Source organism: Oratosquilla oratoria, chromosome 1 (assembly GCF_046742065.1).
Source record: "Oratosquilla oratoria isolate Oo_2021 chromosome 1, ASM4674206v1, whole genome shotgun sequence".
Classification (NCBI taxonomy): Eukaryota; Metazoa; Arthropoda; class Malacostraca; order Stomatopoda; family Squillidae; genus Oratosquilla; species Oratosquilla oratoria.
In genome coordinates this window covers 77,188,841-77,209,528 of record NC_134777.1, presented here as the reverse complement: position 1 = coordinate 77,209,528, position 20,688 = coordinate 77,188,841, and the positions used below count along the sequence as shown (strand labels likewise).

The window sequence follows — 20,688 nt, the reverse complement described above, 5'->3', positions numbered from 1 at the left end:
GAAGACATTACCATAAAACTTCATACACTGAAAATACAGTTTCACAGGGAAATTACTGCCATCAATGCATCAAAGAATTCTGGTGCTGGCACGAAAAATATATACACTCCAAAGCTGTGGTGGTTTAATGATTTAACGAGTAGAGCGTCGGCAGGCATCCTCTTTCCGTGAAAGCCAAATGATGACTGATAACTGGTTGCTCGCGCAAGGAATTCGCAGTGATGCAGCCCGTCCGGACGGTAGTGTCAAGTTTTCAACACGACTACTGCATCAAGTCGCTGATGCGTGATGCTCCGTGTGGACGGGGCTTAAGGTTCCGCAAAAGGTAAAAGATACGTTTTTACATACTTACATATACCAAGGCTTTTTCCCCCTTACCAGGGAGGTAGCCAAAAAAGGACAAGGCATAAAATCCTTCCCACCCATTCCATCCCCGAAAACAATTCCACACTCCTCCACCCTCCCTCCCATCTTAGCACCTCCTAGATACGTTTTCACGGTGTAGTAAAAAATATATACGCTAAAGTTTCAGCTTTCTTTTAGCGATAATAATAATAATAAAAAAGAATTTTCATATCTTACTGAATATGTTAGGGCATGGGGGCCTTATATACATTCAAGAATAAAAAAACTAGAACCAACATTTTGTCAAAGTTTGACAAGTATATCTTGCTATGAAAGTCTGCACACGCCCGAGAAAAATGTATACCCCGGTATGGCAACACTCCCATTCTACACGGCAGTGTAGAAAACGCTGCAGCCCTGCCTACTGCTCCACTCCAGTCGAGATTCAGTCTTCGTTTAAGCAAATAGTGTTTCCTTCTGTCCTACCAAACCATGGATAATCCAAAGAAAACACCACAATGGAATCATGCGAAAGGTAGATAAATGATAAAAATACGTTTTCTTTTTATTTATCACTGATACAATGGCAATGCGCACAGCTAGGATATACATAAGCACCAACTGAATAAAATATAACCTACAAAACTTACTTTAATTTTGTGGTTTCAGATGAAATGCTAATAGAATTAGTCAAAGGTAAACCAGAGCTCTATGACCTAACTTCGCTGTACTACAGTCACACATCCTTCGTAACTGATGGTAAGACTTCTACTGGTGTAGAGGGAGGGGGGATGACGGGAACGAGAGCGGACCGATAAATACCTCAGAACCGAGAGTGGAGCGTGACCGGACCGATAGTGTGAATCAACCCTGAATACCTCAGAACCGGAGCGTAGCGAGACTGGAGCGCGACCGGACCGATAGTGTGAATCAACCCGGGTTGATTCACACTATCGGTCCGGTCGCGCTCCAGTCTCGCTACGCTCTCGGTCCGGTCCAATATTGTCTCATTAATTTCAATGGAAGCATTCACACTGGCGCTCTCGCTCCAGTCTCGCTCCGGTCTCGCTCCGGTCACGGTTCCGTCAAAAGATATTTTTACTGGAGCGAGACTGGACCGTGACCGAACCGTGAGCGCCAGTGTGAACTCAGTTGCCACGGTCCTGCACCTGCCAGGGCTGCCGTTTCGTAGAATTTTGTACCAAATAGCGGCATGTGGCAACTGCACAAGGATATGAGGAAATTTTTTCTACATATCAGCGGGCTGTTCATAACATTTAAAAACTCAAACTTTTGTTTAAAAATCATAGAACTGTTATCAAATAATAAATGGTACATCAAAATATGACTTAATTGGTAATTGTGTTACTTATAAAATATTGTACCCCAAAAGATACGTTTTTACATACATACATATACCAAGGCTTTTTCCCCCTTACCAGGGAGGTAGCCAAAAAAGGACAAGGCATAAAATCCTTCCCACCCATTCCATCCCCGAAAACAATTCCACACTCCTCCACCCTCCCTCCCATCTTAGCACCTCCTAGATACGTTTTCACGGTGTAGTAAAAAAAATATACGCTAAAGTTTCAGCTTTCTTTTAGCGATAATAATAATAATAAAAAAGAATTTTCATATCTTACTGAATATGTTAGGGCATGGGGGCCTTATATACATTCAAGAATAAAAAAACTAGAACCAACATTTTGTCAAAGTTTGACAAGTATATCTTGCTATGAAAGTCTGCACACGCCCGAGAAAAATGTATACCCCGGTATGGCAACACTCCCATTCTACACGGCAATGTAGAAAACGCTGCAGCCCTGCCTACTGCTCCACTCCAGTCGAGATTCAGTCTTCGTTTAATTAAGCAAATAGTGTTTCCTTCTGTCCTACCAAACCATGGATAATCCAAAGAAAACACCACAATGGAATCATGCGAAAGGTAGATAAATGATAAAAATACGTTTTCTTTTTATTTATCACTGATACAATGGCAATGCGCACAGCTAGGATATACATAAGCACCAACTGAATAAAATATAACCTACAAAACTTACTTTAATTTTGTGGTTTCAGATGAAATGCTAATAGAATTAGTCAAAGGTAAACCAGAGCTCTATGACCTAACTTCGCTGTACTACAGTCACACATCCTTCGTAACTGATGGTAAGACTTCTACTGGTGTCGAGGGAGGGGGGATGACGGGAACGAGAGCGGACCGATAAATACCTCAGAACTGAGAGTGGAGCGTGACCGGACCGATAGTGTGAATCAACCCTGAATACCTCAGAACCGGAGCGTAGCGAGACTGGAGCGCGACCGGACCGATAGTGTGAATCAACCCTTAGGCTTGATTCACACTATCGGTCCGGTCGCGCTCCACTCCCGTTCCGCTCTCGGTCCGGTCCAATATTGTCTCATTAATTTCAATGGAAGCATTCACACTGGCGCTCTCGCTCCAGTCTCGCTCCGGTTTCGCTCCGGTCACGGTTCCGTCAAAAGATATTTTTACTGGAGCGAGACTGGAGCGTGACTGGATCGTGAGCGCCAGTGTGAACTCAGTTGCCACGGTCCTGGTCCACTCCAGTCGAGATTCAGCCTTCATATAAGCAAGTAGTGTTACCTGCTGTCCTACCAAACCATGGGTAATCCAAAGGAAACACCACAATGAGATCATGAGAATGTTAGAAAAATTATAAAGATACGTTTTCTTTTTATTTATCACTGATACAATGACAATGCGTACAGCGAGGATATACATAAGCACCAACTGAATAAAATATAACCTACAAAACTTACTTTAATTTTGTGGATTCAGATGAAATGCTAATAGAATTAGTCAAAAGGTAAACCAGAGCTGTATGACCTGACTTCGCTGCACTACAGTGATAACGTGGCGAAAAGAAGAAGCTGTGTTGAAATAAGCAGGCAGTTGGGTTGTGAAGATAAGAAATTCCATACAATTGCCTAATGTCCACTGTGGAAATGCATTTCCTATCCTCACTAAACAATTTTCCTATACAATAATGTTTGCATATTTATCATATTGCCAAGGTACTGAGAGAAAAAAAAATACACATTATTAACCGAAGAAAGAAATTCCATATGTATAATAACCTATTATCCACTGCGGAAATGCATCTCCTTAGCTCACTCAACAAATATTCTTACACAAGTTTGTTTGTCTACTTATATTTTATCCTTTTGCCAAGGCATTGAACCAGCTAGGGAGCTGAAATAATCTTTCAGTGTTTCTTTCACGCCAAAAGCCTCCTTCGTAGCATTTCCCCCCTCTTCCTCTCATTGGACGTACTATGTTTGATGGAGGCATGACAACAGTATCTGGTAATGCAACAGCATTTGGGTGTATTAGATTGTGAAGTATGCATGTTGTTGTAATGATCGCATTAGCGTCAGAAGGCATAGCTTTAAGTTTCCTTAAATATATTCTGAAGGTTTGCACTAGAATACCAAATGTGCACTCAGCTATCCTCCTGGCTCTAGATAATCTATAATTAAAAATCCTCTTCTCTACCTTATGTTCAGTCTATGAACCTGGGTAGGGCCTCATCAAATTTCTCTTCAGCGGGAAAGCCTCATCTCCCACTATAACGTATGGTGCAAGCACATCAGTGTCAGGAAGTGCAGCATCTTCTTGTACATTTCAGGTCATCCTCAATTTTGGATAGTATTTTCTCAAATGTTCCTTTGTTCATTCTGAAATAGCTGTGGAATTTACTCTCATCATCAATAAGACGAGGATACAGAGTATGAAATTCTCCTTCAGTCTTCCTATCTTGCAACATAGGATGAACCCACAATTTCTTTCTTTTTCTATTTTGTTTTCCTTCTTCTTCATCAAGTGCAATAGCGATTATTGCCAACTCGGCGTCAGAAAAGTCACACATCCTTCGTAACTGATGGTAAGACTTCTACTGGTGTCGAGGGAGGGGGGATGACGGGAACGAGAGGGGACCGATAGTGTGAATACCTCAGAACCGAGAGCGAAGCGCGACCGGACCGATAGTGTGAATCAACCCTGAATACCTCAGAACCGGAGCGGAACGAGACCGGAGCGTGACCGGACCGATAGTGTGAATCAGTTCCGCGAGAACAAGTGACATAAGCTATTGCACTTTTTATTTTTTTTTATTTAATTTGATATACGCAATATAATTAAACACGCACGACACATTCTTGGTTATTGTAATAATGTCACATCCTATCTAACCTATTATTGGTTATTGTAATAATGTAACATCATCCTATCTAACCTATTATTACGATGAAAATAAAATTATAAAGATTTGGTATATATATATATATATATATATATATATATATATATATATATATATATATATATATATATTGCATTTCTTATTAAATAACACAGCAAACTGGGCGTTAGTTATCTTATTGAGACAGTGCAATGTTGTGTACAAATATACTTGTAATTTTAACAAAGACGGTGCGCTTTGTACAGACGAGTATACGGGTACACAACACAAACACTTTCACAAAGACTCACGTATCACATGCAGAACGGGGCAATAAAATCACACATGACGAAATCACATAAGAGCAACATATCAAGAGAACACCTAAACAAGAACACAATGATAATCGCCAGGAATGATAACATTACAAAACTAAAATGCATGGAGGTAGTGATGATCAGAAATTATATGCCACTTATTAACATACAACAAAATATGTGCGGGACCCTAGAGTTGTATGGGTCACGTGTAGCGGGCTGGAAAGGATGAATTGTCCCAGTCCTAGATCTCTCCCAATGTATCTATCTTTGTATTATATTATTATGTAGCTTTTCTGAATAAATTACCAGAAGATGCCTAATGCATAGGCGAAATGTCGTAAAATATTAGTTTTCCTACCCAGTCATGGACTCGTTTAGAAGTATTGTATACCTTCTCCCTCCTTTAGAGAGAAAAGTTATTAGAAGAATAGAAAGTCTCAATAAGGAGATAACTAACGCCCAGTTTGCTGTGTTATTTAATAAGAAATGCATTGAAGAGAACCTGCTCCCTAAATTCACTAATATATATATATATATATATATATAATATAATATATATACATATATATACATATATATATATATATATATATATATATATATTGCACGTGAGCCGTGATCATGGAATCACGAGCGATGGAAGAAGCTCATAGACAATTGTCCGGGTCAAGGAAAGGCAGGAGTGTCACTTTCTTCACTTTATTCTGACTAACGAACAGGAGGATTCACACTTATGTTTAACACTGGGTCTAGGCTTGCACTACTGCTCTCCGGGGTATGGCGGGCGACGCCGGGACCCCCCCTGGCGTCCCCCCCCGCATACCCTCACTACTATTGCTGGGCAAATATCGCTAATTTCAATATCGAAATTATTGGTGAACAACAATACAGTTACCGAAATTACCGACAGTTTACCGGTAAAAGACTCGTGAGGTAATAGTGACGTCACAAGTTTGAGTCGAGTTCGAAAAATCAATGTATTTGTCCTTTAATAAGCTATATCTCTGGTTCTATTTTACATATTGTTTTTATTGTTATGCCATTGTAAAGGGAAAAGTGTATACGCCACCATATACATGATGAGTAATATCACTCCCTCACTCACTCCCTCACTCAATGCCCGGCCCTTCTAGCTGACTAAGAAACTAAGTCAGCAACCTTCGGGTCTGCAACAACAACTCGACCACCAAACAGACATACGAACGCACATGAACATCTGAGTAACCAAACAAACACAAAACACAAATTAAGTATATTGACGATCCCCCCTGGACATATATATACATATTTAGTTATTAAGTAAATCACACCCTGTAATCCCAGGATACTAACCTTAGGAGATGACCGTGATCTTGCTCAAATAAAACAATAAAAGATTATGCGAGCATGACGCGTCATAAGTGCTGAGATTGTCAACTTCCGGCGAATGACCACCAGGGTAGGTGGCCGGAGAGAGCAGTTGGGACGATGACAGGTGTTGTGCAACAAGAAGTGGTGTGATAAACAGTTATATATATGTAACCACATTAATGTATCGTTCTGTTTAACAGTTGACAGTGTATATACCATAACTGCAAAACCTGAAAGCTTTGAATAAAATGGTATAAACTTAATACGAATCTACATATACCAGTACCCCGTACCTAGTGAACGATACATTATTACTGGTGGCAAGCGGTGACCGCGCCCACGTCTCTAAAGAAACAAACTAACTACCAGAAAAAAAAAAGACTATCGAGGACTCATCCTGCGCACCCCTCTGCACCAATTGTGTTCCTCCAAAAGAAGCGGTGGTGAAAATTTCTCACCACCTGGTGGCAGCAAAACCACACCATGCACAACACCTACGTTATCGCCGACTCAACAATAATTACCAGCCTCTAAATAAGGTAACCCAACCAACACCCTTTTCAAATACGTAATAGTATCATTACTACTATTACCTTACCTATCCATTTCTGAATCCCTGATACTGCTTTCCTTTTTTTTTACGAGAATATCAACGAGCCATCGCTTGAGGACAAACCTCATCCGCTCACCCTCACCACTCACCCGAGTGTCGCGTTCCACCGAGAACCACAACGTCAGCAATTATCACAGCTGCACGTCATAATACAAATCGCTTCAAGCACGGTATTAAGGTAACCTACAAGCCTTTAGATACCCACGTGCTCAACGCACGTACACCTTAGCCATATAACAACTATGTAATCTCGCACTTATATTAGCATATTGTCATTTAGAAGTTTTTTTTTTTCTCTCCAAAAATTATCATTAAGTAATACTCTTTAATCTGCCAATTACAAATATACATATATATTCAACAGTTAATATTATTACATAATATAATATTCATATGCATTCTTCTAGTTAAGTAATTCTTGTTTAAACAAATAGCTCTTATATGTTTAAAATTCAATATTTACATAGAACTTATACATTTTTATCAATGTAACCTACTTTACTGCTGTAATTTTTTTTTTATGAACCATAATTAATTCTATTATAAGAATAATATCACAATAATTAACTCCTTATTATATAATATTAATTCCACATTTTATTACTATTTTATATATACACATATATTTTTATGATTTTTGTAATCCCATTACTATATCCCCCTTCCCATATCTAAGCATAACATAATACCCTTAGTTACTATATACCTATTATTCATATTTTAACAGCTCCTTTTTTTCTTAGATTACAAATCAAAACTAACTATTAACTAATACATGATTTAACAACATGGCCTTTGCCACCAGATCAAAACTAAAAAGTTTACATAGCGTCTTCTCAAAGTCTAGAGAAGAAAAACACCAAAATGACATATCCAGTGACAAAGAGGAAATACACACAAAGAAGGACTTGCAATCATATGGGCACTAAAACACTTTAAATACCTCATTTTAGGCTACAAGATTACCATACTAACAGACCACCAACCACTAGTCTATCTTTTTAACTCCAAAGACTTACATGGGAGAATTGCTAGATGGAAAACAACTCTCCTTGATTACGATCCCATGATCGTATACTTAGCTGGGAAAGCTAACGTAGTGGCAGACTGCTTGAGCAGACAAACTCACATCACCCCCATAACCCAAACCACATGCATACCTATGCAAGAACTCAGGGATGAAACTGACGGAGACCCAATATGGTCTCCAATAAAACAGCATCTCATATCACAAACCCCCTTACACTCCCGACCACCTGTCCCTATTGAGGAACTCAATCTGGTCGACGGAGTCATAAGGAGAACCATTAATACAAGAGAGGTTACTGTTATTCCCAGAGCCCTAGTCCCCAAGGTCCTTCACATATTGCACGACAGTGCAATGGGAGGCCACTCGGGCAGAGATAAGACACTAAACACTGCTAGACACACATATTACTGGCTTAACATGAAAAGAGATATAACCACACACATAGATTCTTGTGTAACTTGTAACCAATTCAGAGGCCCTGACCCGAAACAAATCCACATTAAAGACATCCCACTCCCTGCTGAGCCATGGGAAACACTTGGCATTGACCTACTGAAAATGCCAACGAGCCATCAAGGTTCCAATTATGTACTCACAGCAGTAGATTATTTTGCTAAATACACAATCTTAATACCACTCCAAAACAAAACAGCAGAGACTGTAGCCAAAGCCCTAGTCAACAATATCTTTTGTAGATACAACATACCACACACAATGTTATCTGACAATGGCTCAGAATTCAAAAATGAAGTGATGCGCGAAATAGCACATCTTTACAACATTGACCAAACATTTGCCACTGCATACCACCCCCAGGGAAACGGTCTGACTGAGCGAACAAATCGCAAGGTCCTAGAAATTCTCAGACCATTGGTCAATGACCTCATGGACACTTGGGAAGATTGGCTACCACAGGTACAAGCCAGTATCAATAGCACAGTCAATTCCGCAACAAAGATGTCCCCACATGAAATCATTTTCGGCCAACCAATGCGCCTACCCTACCAAATATTCAACCAACCCCCCCCCCACCCTTATACAACCTAGATAACCTCGCACACTGCATCAAAAGAGGTATGCAAACAATTTACAAAAAAGTTAGAGCAAACCTGAAAGAAGCCCAGGAAAAGACAAAGACAAAACAACACAAACGGTCAATTCCACTTGACATAGCACCTGACGACACAGTCATGGTAAAAGACTCAGGTCGAACAAACAAACTCAAACCCAAATTCCTAGGCCCCTTCATAGTCACAAGTTCACTCCCTAACAATGTTTTCCTACTAACAGATCCTTTTGATCACTCCACCTTCACCATACATGGAGAGAAGTTGAGAAAGGTCAAACTGAACCTCGACCCAATCTCACCTCCCATCCACAACCCACCTATCACAGACACACACCAATCACCAATACGCAAGTCTCATCCCATGACTCTGCGTCGACGCAACTAAACATGCACTCTAGCTCTCGCCCCTGAAGATGCAGGACGTCATGTATCTATCAGTGGAGGTTAAAATGGCCCATTTCCAATAAGAACTCTTTTCCACATATCTATAAAACTTCTCTACTTCCTTCCGACCAATATAATCTTAGCGAGAGTCAGATAAACATATCCTCATACACTGAGAAATAACCTTCATCCTCCAAAAGTAAATACATCATTAATTACCCACCTTAAACATCGACTACTTTTGACATGGACTCATTCGACTTACATCATAGGATTCTTCCATATAACTCCACAGCCCTTTCCCTCTTAATCATGCTCTTTATACTAATAATAATAATCATATTCTGTTGCATGAAGTAACACCTTCCAAAACCTTTCCACCTCCATACCCAAATTGTTGTAAACCTAGATTAAGTTTATTCTTGTGTCTCACCCAATATCTTAAATACTATAAAAATTCATACAGAAACTATATATCCATACTATGAAATAAAACAAGTGCAATGTGACACACCAAACTGACCATAGAACAGTGTCTAGAAAAACAACACTCCCAACAGTGATAGTGTTAAACCATAAAAACAATAACATTTAAAAAGTGAATTAAACAGTGTATGTGAAATCCAATAGAACATGTAATCTGGTGAGACACAACGTTACACTTCTGAGACACAACATCGCTACCCCTTAATTACAGTTCATGATCCCCCTTGGGACCTCAGATTCACTTCAACAACACCCCCCCATCTGCACATTTTTAACCCCACAGGATTTTGTGTCTCTGAATTTTTTTTTCTCGATGTATTACCCATATAAATACTTTTGTAAACCATGTACCCTAGGTGCCGGGAGCCACCTAACCCCAGGGGGAGAGCGATATGTATACGCCACCATATACATGATGAGTAATATCACTCCCTCACTCACTCCCTCACTCAATGCCCGGCCCTTCTAGCTGACTAAGAAACTAAGTCAGCAACCTTCGGGTCTGCAACAACAACTCGACCACCAAACAGACATACGAACGCACATGAACATCTGAGTAACCAAACAAACACAAAACACAAATTAAGTATATTGACGATCCCCCCTGGACATATATATACATATTTAGTTATTAAGTAAATCACACCCTGTAATCCCAGGATACTAACCTTAGGAGATGACCGTGATCTTGCTCAAATAAAACAATAAAAGATTATGCGAGCATGACGCGTCATAAGTGCTGAGATTGTCAACTTCCGGCGAATGACCACCAGGGTAGGTGGCCGGAGAGAGCAGTTGGGACGATGACAGGTGTTGTGCAACAAGAAGTGGTGTGATAAACAGTTATATATATGTAACCACATTAATGTATCGTTCTGTTTAACAGTTGACAGTGTATATACCATAACTGCAAAACCTGAAAGCTTTGAATAAAATGGTATAAACTTAATACGAATCTACATATACCAGTACCCCGTACCTAGTGAACGATACAAAAGGTCATACTTTAATTGTTGCTACTATAGTATGCTATCTACCGCGCGAGAGTGAATGGAGGGTGTCTGAGGGTGGGTGTGGTGTATCCATTTTCGTTCGCGTCTGTTTGCAATCCTTAACGATAGCTTACCGGCAAACATTCTGCTACCGTTAAAGCTTCGTTAACCGATAACTCGATAAGCTATACCATAACATTCAGAGAGCGGTAACTTCGGTAAGCACGTCTCGGCTTGGTGGTACTGAGTGACGGTGGTGGCTGTCACCACCGTCACTCAGTACCACCAAGCCGAGACGTGCTTACCGAAGTTACCGCTCTCTGAGTGTTATGGTATAGCTTATCGAGTTATCGGTTAACGAAGTTTTACCGGTAGCAGAATTTTTGTCGGTAAGCTATCATTATGTTTATTGCCGATAAAACCGGTAATTTCACCGGTAGCTGCCCACCACTACTCACTACATACCCCTTGCTTCCTCTCCGAATCACGCATCAATCACACGTTACAAATCACGTCACGTCCATACTAACCATCCAGGTGCACTATGCAACATTCATTCATGCTCTTTCGCCACACACACACACGCACACACACACACACACACATACACACACACACACACATACACACACACACACACACACACACACACACACACACGGCTCGGTGGCGGATTGGTAAAGCACTGGCCTCACAAGCCAGAGAACCGGGGTTCGATTCCCCGGCCGGGTGGAGATGGGTTTGTCTCCTTTCACGTGTAACCCCTGTTCACCTAGCAGTGAGTAGGTACGGGACGTTAGTCAAGGAGTTGTGACCTTGCTGTCCCGGTGTGTGGTGTGTGAGTGGTCTCAGACCTTCCCAGAGATCGGCAAATAATGAGCTCTGAGCTCACTGCCGTAGGGTGGTGTCTGGCTGTCTCGACAGAGACTGCAGCAGATCCGAGGTGAATACACACACACACACACACACACACACATATATATATATATATATATATATATATATATATATGTATATATATATATTGCAGGGGTTTCTTGAGACATGCAATTTATTTTAAAGGTTACCCAAGGGTAAAAAGGTTGAGAAACGCTGGTCTATGGTGTGCATTGACTACTTTGCTGGACAAGCTGTTGGGATAATTGAAGATAAAGCTGATATAATTTTTCGGTAATAATTGAGAAATTTCGTTTATGGAGTTGTTGAAGGATAATTTTATGCATTTAGCCCAATTATGCTTCTTAGTAGGATGGATAATAGATTTATAAAAGCTGATATTAGCCTTGCTAAGAGCTTTTTGTACTGATGTTATCTCAGAATCTAAATATTGTGGGCTGCATAATTAAGTGCTCGTAAAAATAACCTCGAAACAACACTGTATTTTATTTTGTCCGGATGGTGGCTGAAGAAATGCAAGTAACTCCCTGTATGAGTGGGCTTTCTGTAAGCCGTGAATGACAAAAACTACGGATTTCGATTACTAAGATGTCTAGAAAAAGCGATTTATTATCTATTTCCCACGTGACTTGAGTCCCACCCTGGTTCCTACATATTTACCTCACATCCTTGTATATATACATGTCTTTTCAACTCTATTCCATCTGTCGAAGGGGATCACAGATAATGATCAAGATATACGGAACTCACTACTTTCGTCTCTTCCGAAAATGGGTTTTAAGTCTAATTTTACTTATGTGCTACATTACTTTGTGATATATATATATATATATATATATGTGTGTGTGTGTGTGTGTGTGTGTGTGTGTGTGTGTGTGTGTGTGTGTGTGTGTGTGTGTGTGTATAATGTGTGTGTGTCCATATGTATACCAAAAGTTCTTTCCCTGGTTATAAAGGGAATGACCAAGTCAAAGCTCCAAAGCACGCTCCCAGCTCATACCAAATTACAGTCCATTCAGTCACCCCTCTCATGGCAGCAGCAGCAGCACCTCTGGAAAAAAAAAGGTCGCCATCTCTACCGCCACACCGTTCTTGGGTCAAAGGCGGCAAAGGGTAGCACGCGGCTGGAGCTGAATTTCTCTCCACCGCTTCATCCTATGGCGCCCCCCCCCCCCCTCTTCTCGTCAGTTGAAAGTAATTCATGAAGTAGTGAGGAACACCTCTTCGGCAGGGCCGGATTAAGCTTACATTGGGCAATAGTCCAACCCTCCCCTTACATAAATTACACTGTACAACAAATTTCAGGATTAAGAAGAAAACATAGTTCTCATGTGCGTTTTATTATGAAGTTCAGTGTGCTGAATTCAAATTTGATAACAAAAATTTCATGCCACGTCACAATTTTTTGTAAATAGCTGTTTTAATAATTATGCAATTAATAGAGATTTCCAAGGTTCCATAAATGTATTTTGCTCCTAAAGTCAGATTAAATGTCTTCATTGTATTTATTTAATTGATATATAATGAATCGGCATATTTGTTAGCTTTATATGATGTATTAACCCACAATCTATTATTTACTTCTTCTTTTATAAGACGTCTCAGGCGTGACGCTTCAGGTTCCAACAGAAGTCAGCCAGCATAGCAGGGCTCCATTTTCCCTTGTACCTGTTTTCCATTGATGCTATATCTTGATGGAACCTCTCTCCATGTTCATCACTCACATCTGCTGCATTCTCTGGGAAGAAGGACAGATGAGAATGAAGAAAGTGTATCTTCAGTGACATATTGCATCCGAGATCTTGGTAGCATTTGATTAGCCTCTCCACTTTACGCTCTCGCTGGGACTCTTGGTGCTTTCCCAGAAGCCCTTTGCATACACCTTTGATTGCATGCCAGGCCGCTAGCTCAGGTTCATCCATTGTCGCCTCAAAGTCCTCATCATTTATAAGCTTGCGAATCTGAGGGCCTACAAATATACCCTCTTTAATCTTGGCATCACTAATTTTAGGGAAGATCCCTTTGAGATACTGGAAACATGGCTTGTTATGTTGCAGTGCTTTGGTAAATTGCTTCATTAGGCCTAGTTTTATATGCAGTGGTGGCAAAATGATTTTCTCCTTCTTAACTAGTGGCTCATGAATTACATTATGGCATCCAAGCGTCATAGATTCCCGAGATGGCCATTCTGAGCGTATATAATGTTCTGATCTGGCCCTACTGTCCCACTTGCAAAGAAAGCACATAAATTTGGTGTATCCAGTTTGTAGCCCATTAAGTATGGCTACTACTTTCAAGTCTGCACAAATTAACCACTCATGCTCTTTGTAACTTATGCGGTCTAGAATAAAAGCAAGGTTCTCATATGTCTCTCTTAAAATGACTGAGTAAGCAACTGGAACTGAAGGCATGGTGTTCCCAATGTGCAACAGAACTGCTTTTATGCTGTAAAGGGATCCATCTATGAATAGCCTCCACTCATTGGGTTCATAGGATAGCTCAAGGGCACTGAATAGGCCTCTGATATCATTACAATAAGTCAAGTTGTTTTCCAAAGTGAAGAAATCCTGTAGATTTGCAGAACGCTTCCTAAATACTGTAATTCGAGCTTCTTCATCCAACAGGTGCCATTGTTGCAAACGTGAGGCCAGGAGTTCACTCTGTTGCTTAGTAAGTGTTAGATCACGAACTAGATCATTGAGTTCTGGTTGGGTGATGAGGTGTGGTTTCTTATCAGATTCAAGTTGTGTCGTATACGTTGCATCTTGAGATTCTGAATAGTCTGAGTTGCTCGTGTCATCGCTTGGTAGTTCAGAGGGCGGCTGTGGTACAGGAATATCACTTGAATGTAGAACTGGGCGAATAGCAGACTGAAGATCTGGATACACGATAGATTTCTTGCCTTTTCTGTTGCGACCTGCAGGAAAATAAAATAAAATCAGACTAAAAATGGATACTATTGGTTGTGATCACGTGCAAAAATAGTGGAAGTGCAACTTATTATGTATTTCGATCTTTTTTATTGATACATCTCTTGAAAATATATATAAAAACAGTAAAAAATAAACACTGAACACCCACCTTTAATATCCGTTAAGCAGAAGTAGCAATCTGTTGAGTGGTCCTTTGGCTCCCTCCAGACCATTGGTACGCCAAACATGAGGCCAGTCCCTTTGCCTTTCACCCAGGCAGAAAGGGAACTTGTACACCTGACCCAACATATGTGAGGTGCCCAGCTTTTGTCCTGGTCACCCACTTTACATCCAAAGTACAGCTCATAAAGTTTCTTTACACGTTGAGTCAACTGTCTCTTGTATTGCCTTAATGTAACTGATCCACATATATAACAAAACTTGTCTGGCGAATTCTTGCATTCTCTAGGCATCTTAACTCTGTATCCTGTTAAGAAAAAAAAACATAGCTATGTGAAAAATTATATAAATGGTAAAAGCAACAAAAAATACCGTTCAGATAGACATTGCGGGCACTGCTATTTACGAAGAACTGGAAAAAGAAACGGATGTTATATTCGTGATCTACGCAAAAAATAACTAGAAAAGGATAGTCTCATTTCCGTTTTTTTTTTCATTGTTATACAGTGTTATACAACATCTGAACAATTTGATGTTTTGTTGAAATTAACATCAGATTGGATTAATGATACAGTACATATACAGATTTCCAGGATTCCCAAAAACCATAATGTGGGTTGGTGGTCATTATGGGTCGGATCTTTCAAGTTTGTGGTCCCTACAGTACTTGGGGTCCAACCTAGTGATATTAATGTTGAGTATATAAAAACAGGTGTAAGTACTTGATTCATCCCTCCACATATATGTACCTATCTTCAGACATTATAAAAATAAGCATGAGTAATTGACTTTTTGTTAGATGCTGCAACAAGTGTAGATGCTGTATATGGGCCAATATGGCAACCTTACCTTACTTACCTTACCGTCGTGCCATATCCTCTTGGACTTCGGCAACCATGGAGCGCCACTGTTCACGGTCCCTAGTTACTTGTAACAGCTGTGCTGGTTTGAGTTGTTTTCCCGTCGCCCTCATCAACCCGTCCATATACTTCTCCCTCTGCTTTCCTCTTGCTCTCCTTCCCTCCACTATTCCCGTCATCACCACCTCTACCAACCCTTCCCTCCGCATTGTATGTCCTAAGAATCGCAACTGTCTTTTCCTTATTGTTGTCATCAATTCCCTATCTGTCTTCATTTCTCTCAATACTTCTTCATTTGTTTTCTTCGCTGTCTTAATACTCGTCTCCATATCCACATTTCTGCTGCTTCTAAGTTTTCCTGCAATTATTTTGCTGATTGTCCACGCTTCTGAACCATATAATAGTGTTGACCATATACATGTTTTAACTGTTCTTCTCCTTATATCTGTAGACATTTTCTTGTTTGTTAAAACCCCTTTCATTTTCTGAAACGTGCTTTTAGCTATCGCTATCCTTGATTTGATTTCTTTTTCACATCTACAATCTTCTGTCAATACGCTTCCCAGGTACGAAAATTTGGTTACTTGTTCTATTCTTCTCCCTGCTATTTGTACTTGAACTCTTGGTGGATCTGTTTTACTGGCCACTAGTATTTTACTTTTCCCCATATTTACATTTAAACATTTCGCCTCACTAGCTCTTACGGTTACATCCAATAGATGTTGCAGTTTTTCTTCTGAGTCAGCCACCAATACCGTGTCATCAGCATATCTGATATGATTTATATTATATCCTCCAAAAATCTAAATAAGCATGAAGCTGTTTGCCAATATATTGTGTCTGCATACACCAACAATGTCATCAACCTGAAAACAAACAAGCATTGATCAGTCTATGTGCCTTTATACAATATAGCCATATGCTGTACATTTGTTTGATGGACTGCTATAAATGGTTTCCGCCATATATATCCATCATAGTCCTCTAAAATCCACTCTAGTCTTAGCACAATCTTCAGGGATTGAACACTACAAATTTTCCTCACATCACTCCATGTCATGTGGCTCCTGCCGCTCCTCCTCAGGCTCCTCTATATCAGATGAAATCATGACTCTAGGGCCGGGGCTGGGCAGATCATCAATTGAGTCCTCAGAATCTGCTTCAGAATGGTCCGAGTCGTCCGACTCAAGCTGGAAAGTGGGGATGCTGCTTGAAGCAGTAGAATCCCTGCTGGTTGATGGCTGTGGTGGTGGTGGATTACTGGCATGAGCTGCATGGCGAGGATATTCATGGGCATCGTCCATATTGCCCAGTGCCAATTTTTGCCCAATAAACACCAACTTGGCAGCTCTGTCGGTGGTCAAACGATTCCTTCTTGCAGAATGTACCAATGTATGTCTGCAAACGGATTGCTCAAAAGACGCACTGGATGTGGGGCAGTTGCAGGATATTTGAGGCAACACGGGACAGCTGAGTTGAGCAACAGATCCCGTTCCATCAACTACATCCTGATGTCTTATCAACAGCACTCCAAACAAATGGCTTTGAAAAAAAAAAGTTTGATTTGGACCTGTAATCTGCCAACTTAGCTATTACTTGGGTCTCATCGACATTTGGCAGTTGTGCAGCAATTTCATAAATGGTCTGCATTGCATCCACCTGAAAATCAACAATATTTTTAGTATAAGTATATGATACTGCAACTTGTATAATTTTAAAGAGATACGACTAGTAATTTAGGTCAGGTGAATTCAGGTCAAGTAAGACTTGGAGGCATATGCAGTGGCATACGGGCAAGACTGGATTTTGGAGGTAATAAGAACATATTATTACAAAATAAAAGTAAAAACTACTTACCGCTTCTTCACCCGAAAGGTGACATCCACAATAACAAGGATTCACCAAGGTGGCTGTAAGGTGAATACTTTTTACCTGGAATTTCTTCCTTTCACGAATTATTCCCTCGAGGGCATCTTCACTCTTGAGGATTTGGGATGAGGAGAGATTCTCTTCAAAGGATAGCTTTAAATCACTGAACACTTTCATTACCAGAGAGAGGTTTTATTGCCTCCTTCTATGGCAGTGATGACATCTGCCACTGGCTTCAGGAGCTTGAGAATACCCTCAGTCCGATCCTAAAATACTTCTAAAAGTAGGAGCTTCCTGATGGACAAATCCAAAGATGACTTGGCATCATCATTGATTGCAAGAGCCTGAAATGCATGTTTGTTAAGCATGCACTCTTCAGACACTGGATAATGGATCCCCATATGAAACAAAGGAGGACAACAATATTAGTACCATTATGAATTTTAAATTCAAAACAGCTCATCCATGAGAAATATTAAATTAAATGTACCATTAATAAAGAATTCACAGCAAGTCTACTGGCATAAGAATGAGATTTCAAATATTATTTTGCAAGTTGTGACCTTTAGCAATGAGTAATATACTAATAATTCTTACCTTGTTTTAACAGTCAGTTGGTGTTGTTTGAGTAGAGCAGTGAGTTCTTGGGACTGTTTGACTGCTTTGCAAACTTTTATGCAGTCAGAATGGATATTTCGTGCATAGTTTTTTTTAAGTCTGTGAATATTAACTGCAGAGTGTGAGCCATGCATCCATATGGTTTTATGTAGGGATACTCCAACTGAAGCAGTTCCCAAGCCTTTTTCATATTAGAGACCCCCAACACTTTCAATGGCCCAATGTCACCCATTACTTTCTTCAGGAGACCTGCTGTGTACTGTCCAGTGTGGCTTTCTGTACCTAATAATAAAACAGAAGCTATAATTGGATATTGCAGCATATTCCAAAAGCACAAAACTAATGAAAACCAGAATACATAGAATTGACTATTAATTAATATTAATCTCTCCTTAAGATAGAAGGTTTATATGAAATACTTTATTTTATTGTCTAAGTCAATTTTGTAATTGAGTTGTAATTGACTGCTATTTTAACTGAAACTAACCTGTTGCAATGCTGCTCCAAAATATGGGCCTTGGCAAAGTCACAATGAAGTTTATGATCCCCTCATTCCTGTAATTATCCAGTATTTTAGGATTAATTAGGGCAGTAATTATTTATAACAAATTATTAGGAATATTAAGTGACATTATGATATTACATATTCCTACAGTTCTTACCTGACATTAGTCTATCACACATTACTGCAACACTAGAAGCAGATGCTACTAGTTCCTTAACAGTTACAGAACACTCCTGGTAGACCCTCTCAAGAAAAAATGTTTGAGATTGAATCCCGGCTCGGAATCTTGAAAGATGGCCTTAGAGTCTTGAAGAACTTTACCCACAACTTATTACCAACCATGCCTAGTGGACAGCCACTTGTATAGATAGTCCGGGCTAACTGCAACTGAGCCTCTTCCTGTAATGCATTTGATTTCCAATAATCATGATACTGATAGACAGATTACTGAATGTTGACATTGAAGACACATTAGTGTACACAATATATAACTATAACATAGTATATACTAACTGTTTGTGTTTCTGTCATTTTGTCAACATATGTGTATGAAGCAATCTTCTGATGTGTCACCTTTTTGGCTTTGGCAGGAGTGGAAGTCACTGGTGTGATTCCAGAACTGACAGAGACAGATGATCCAGGTTTACTTGTTGTGCATGTGGGCGTGTCAGGTCTGGGCAGAGCCATCGGAATCGGACTTGTGGAAAATGAATCATTTAATGTCCTTTACATTGCATGAGTGTTTGTACTTGCTGCACTTGTATCATGCAAGAGCAACTGCAGTTCCATGTCTGAGTCACTGTCTATGCCTTGTGATCTTCCCTCAGTAGTTTCAGCATCAGTAAGAACTGGGTTTTTTTTTTTTTTCCTTTACCACGTGTCAAATACTTCTTGATTTTTTCACCACATTTCTTGCACTGAACTATATGGTTTACCATCCGACTTCCGTTTTTTGACAGTACTGTCGAGGAAAATAAGCATTTCACTTTTGCCACTTTCCCATCACTTGGGACATCTTTGAATAATTTGGCAACTGGAGTCTTCTTCCTGCCTGGCATTGTAGATTTTACTCACACTACCCACACAACAACAGAGTACAGGACTGATAACACACACGGACAACTTACAATGTTGCCAAATCTCAGTCGCAGTGGTGCCAAATCTTTTATGAGACAAAATTCCAGAAACTACACCAAATTGGCAGAAAACGCTTATATATCACCACCATCAAAGCCATATTATTAACACATGTGTTTGAGAGTTAAAGATGCAACAGGTTCATTGTCAAACCAATAAAATGCATCAAAACATGACACACAGAAAATGAGAAATGAACTAAAATCATAAAAATACTATGTTTGAGGGGTACACTGTTTTATTTGATAATCTAGAAACAATTGTAATGTGTTTTTTCTTGCCAAGATATTTAAGACAGAATATTAAAAAAACGAAAAGATTATTATTTTCTGTCCTTTTTTTTTGTAAAAAAAAGTGTTATTACTATTTTTTTTTTTTTTAGTTGCATCGCTAGTCCTACCCCATGGTATACTTGGCGTATAGGATAATCCGCCCCTGCCCTTCGGACCTCATTATCTTCATTCATTCCCACCTTTTGCACTCTCTTCCCTGCTCGACAGACATTCTTCGCGCACCCCTACACCTCATCCATCCACACTGTTTTCGGTCGTCCTCTCACAAACTGACCCTCCACTATTGCTTTCTACACTCTACTATACTTTTCTCATTCATTCTTTCCGTCTGCCCAAACCACATCTTCACACTCAAGTGTACCTTTGCCAACCCCATATCCTGTCTTACCTTTACATCTGCCAAGATATGGGAAAAAAACATGGGTAAAGAAATAAATGTGCTGTTTTGGACGTGCCAATGTGTTTTCTGTTTTGTGTAACCTGGTCCTAATTTATCTTACTATAAACTATATATATATATATATGTATATATATACATATATATATATATATACATATTTACATATATATATATATATATATATATATATATTACAGGTGAAAAA

At 39.7% G+C, this 20,688-nt stretch overlaps 3 protein-coding genes across 5 annotated transcripts; all 3 read right to left on the bottom strand.

The window, feature by feature from the left end:
* Window positions 1-13,046: 13,046 nt before the first annotated feature.
* LOC143030832 (uncharacterized) lies at window positions 13,047-16,306 on the bottom strand. The gene is made up of 3 exons (XM_076194053.1): window positions 15,660-16,306; window positions 14,791-15,108; window positions 13,047-14,626 (listed from the first exon to the last, which is right to left on the bottom strand). Exons 2-3 carry the CDS (start codon window positions 15,092-15,094, stop codon window positions 13,311-13,313), a joined length of 1,620 nt encoding a protein of 539 aa, XP_076050168.1. The 5' UTR covers window positions 15,095-15,108; window positions 15,660-16,306; the 3' UTR covers window positions 13,047-13,310.
* A 24-nt stretch (window positions 16,307-16,330) lies between these two features.
* Window positions 16,331-17,869, bottom strand: LOC143030815 (uncharacterized). 3 transcript variants are annotated; one of them, XR_012966936.1, is made up of 3 exons: window positions 17,519-17,869; window positions 16,707-17,320; window positions 16,331-16,527 (listed from the first exon to the last, which is right to left on the bottom strand). XR_012966936.1 is itself a non-coding variant. In XM_076194044.1 (3 exons), exon 2 carries the CDS (start codon window positions 16,963-16,965, stop codon window positions 16,708-16,710), a length of 258 nt encoding a protein of 85 aa, XP_076050159.1. In that variant the 5' UTR covers window positions 16,966-17,320; window positions 17,519-17,861; the 3' UTR covers window positions 16,331-16,527; window position 16,707. The 3 variants fall into 3 exon arrangements, 2 of the variants coding, with proteins under 2 accessions (XP_076050159.1, XP_076050150.1); XM_076194044.1 differs by having other exon boundaries at window positions 17,519-17,861; XM_076194035.1 differs by having other exon boundaries at window positions 16,331-17,320.
* A 764-nt stretch (window positions 17,870-18,633) lies between these two features.
* On the bottom strand, window positions 18,634-19,925 carry LOC143030807 (uncharacterized). The gene is made up of 3 exons (XM_076194027.1): window positions 19,167-19,925; window positions 18,811-19,052; window positions 18,634-18,703 (listed from the first exon to the last, which is right to left on the bottom strand). The coding sequence occupies exons 1-2, from the start codon at window positions 19,338-19,340 to the stop codon at window positions 18,900-18,902; spliced, it is 327 nt and encodes a 108-aa protein (XP_076050142.1). The 5' UTR covers window positions 19,341-19,925; the 3' UTR covers window positions 18,634-18,703; window positions 18,811-18,899.
* Between the last annotated feature and the right edge of the window lie 763 nt (window positions 19,926-20,688).

Bases quoted from the DNA above. Each gene is read 5' to 3' on its own strand.
- LOC143030832 (XM_076194053.1), bottom strand. From the start codon at position 15,094: ATGCCTAGAGAATGCAAGAATTCGCCAGACAAGTTTTGTTATATATGT. The intron at 14,627-14,790 runs GTGGGTGTTCAG...ATTTTCCTGCAG, and splicing joins CTGCTTAACGGATATTAAAG to GTCGCAACAGAAAAGGCAAG.
- LOC143030815 (XM_076194035.1), bottom strand. From the start codon at position 17,707: ATGAAAGTGTTCAGTGATTTAAAGCTATCCTTTGAAGAGAATCTCTCC. The intron at 17,321-17,518 runs GTAAGTAGTTTT...GTTGATTTTCAG, and splicing joins ACCTTTCGGGTGAAGAAGCG to GTGGATGCAATGCAGACCAT.
- LOC143030807 (XM_076194027.1), bottom strand. From the start codon at position 19,340: ATGGCTCTGCCCAGACCTGACACGCCCACATGCACAACAAGTAAACCT. The intron at 19,053-19,166 runs GTTAGTATATAC...AATGCATTACAG, and splicing joins AAATGACAGAAACACAAACA to GAAGAGGCTCAGTTGCAGTT.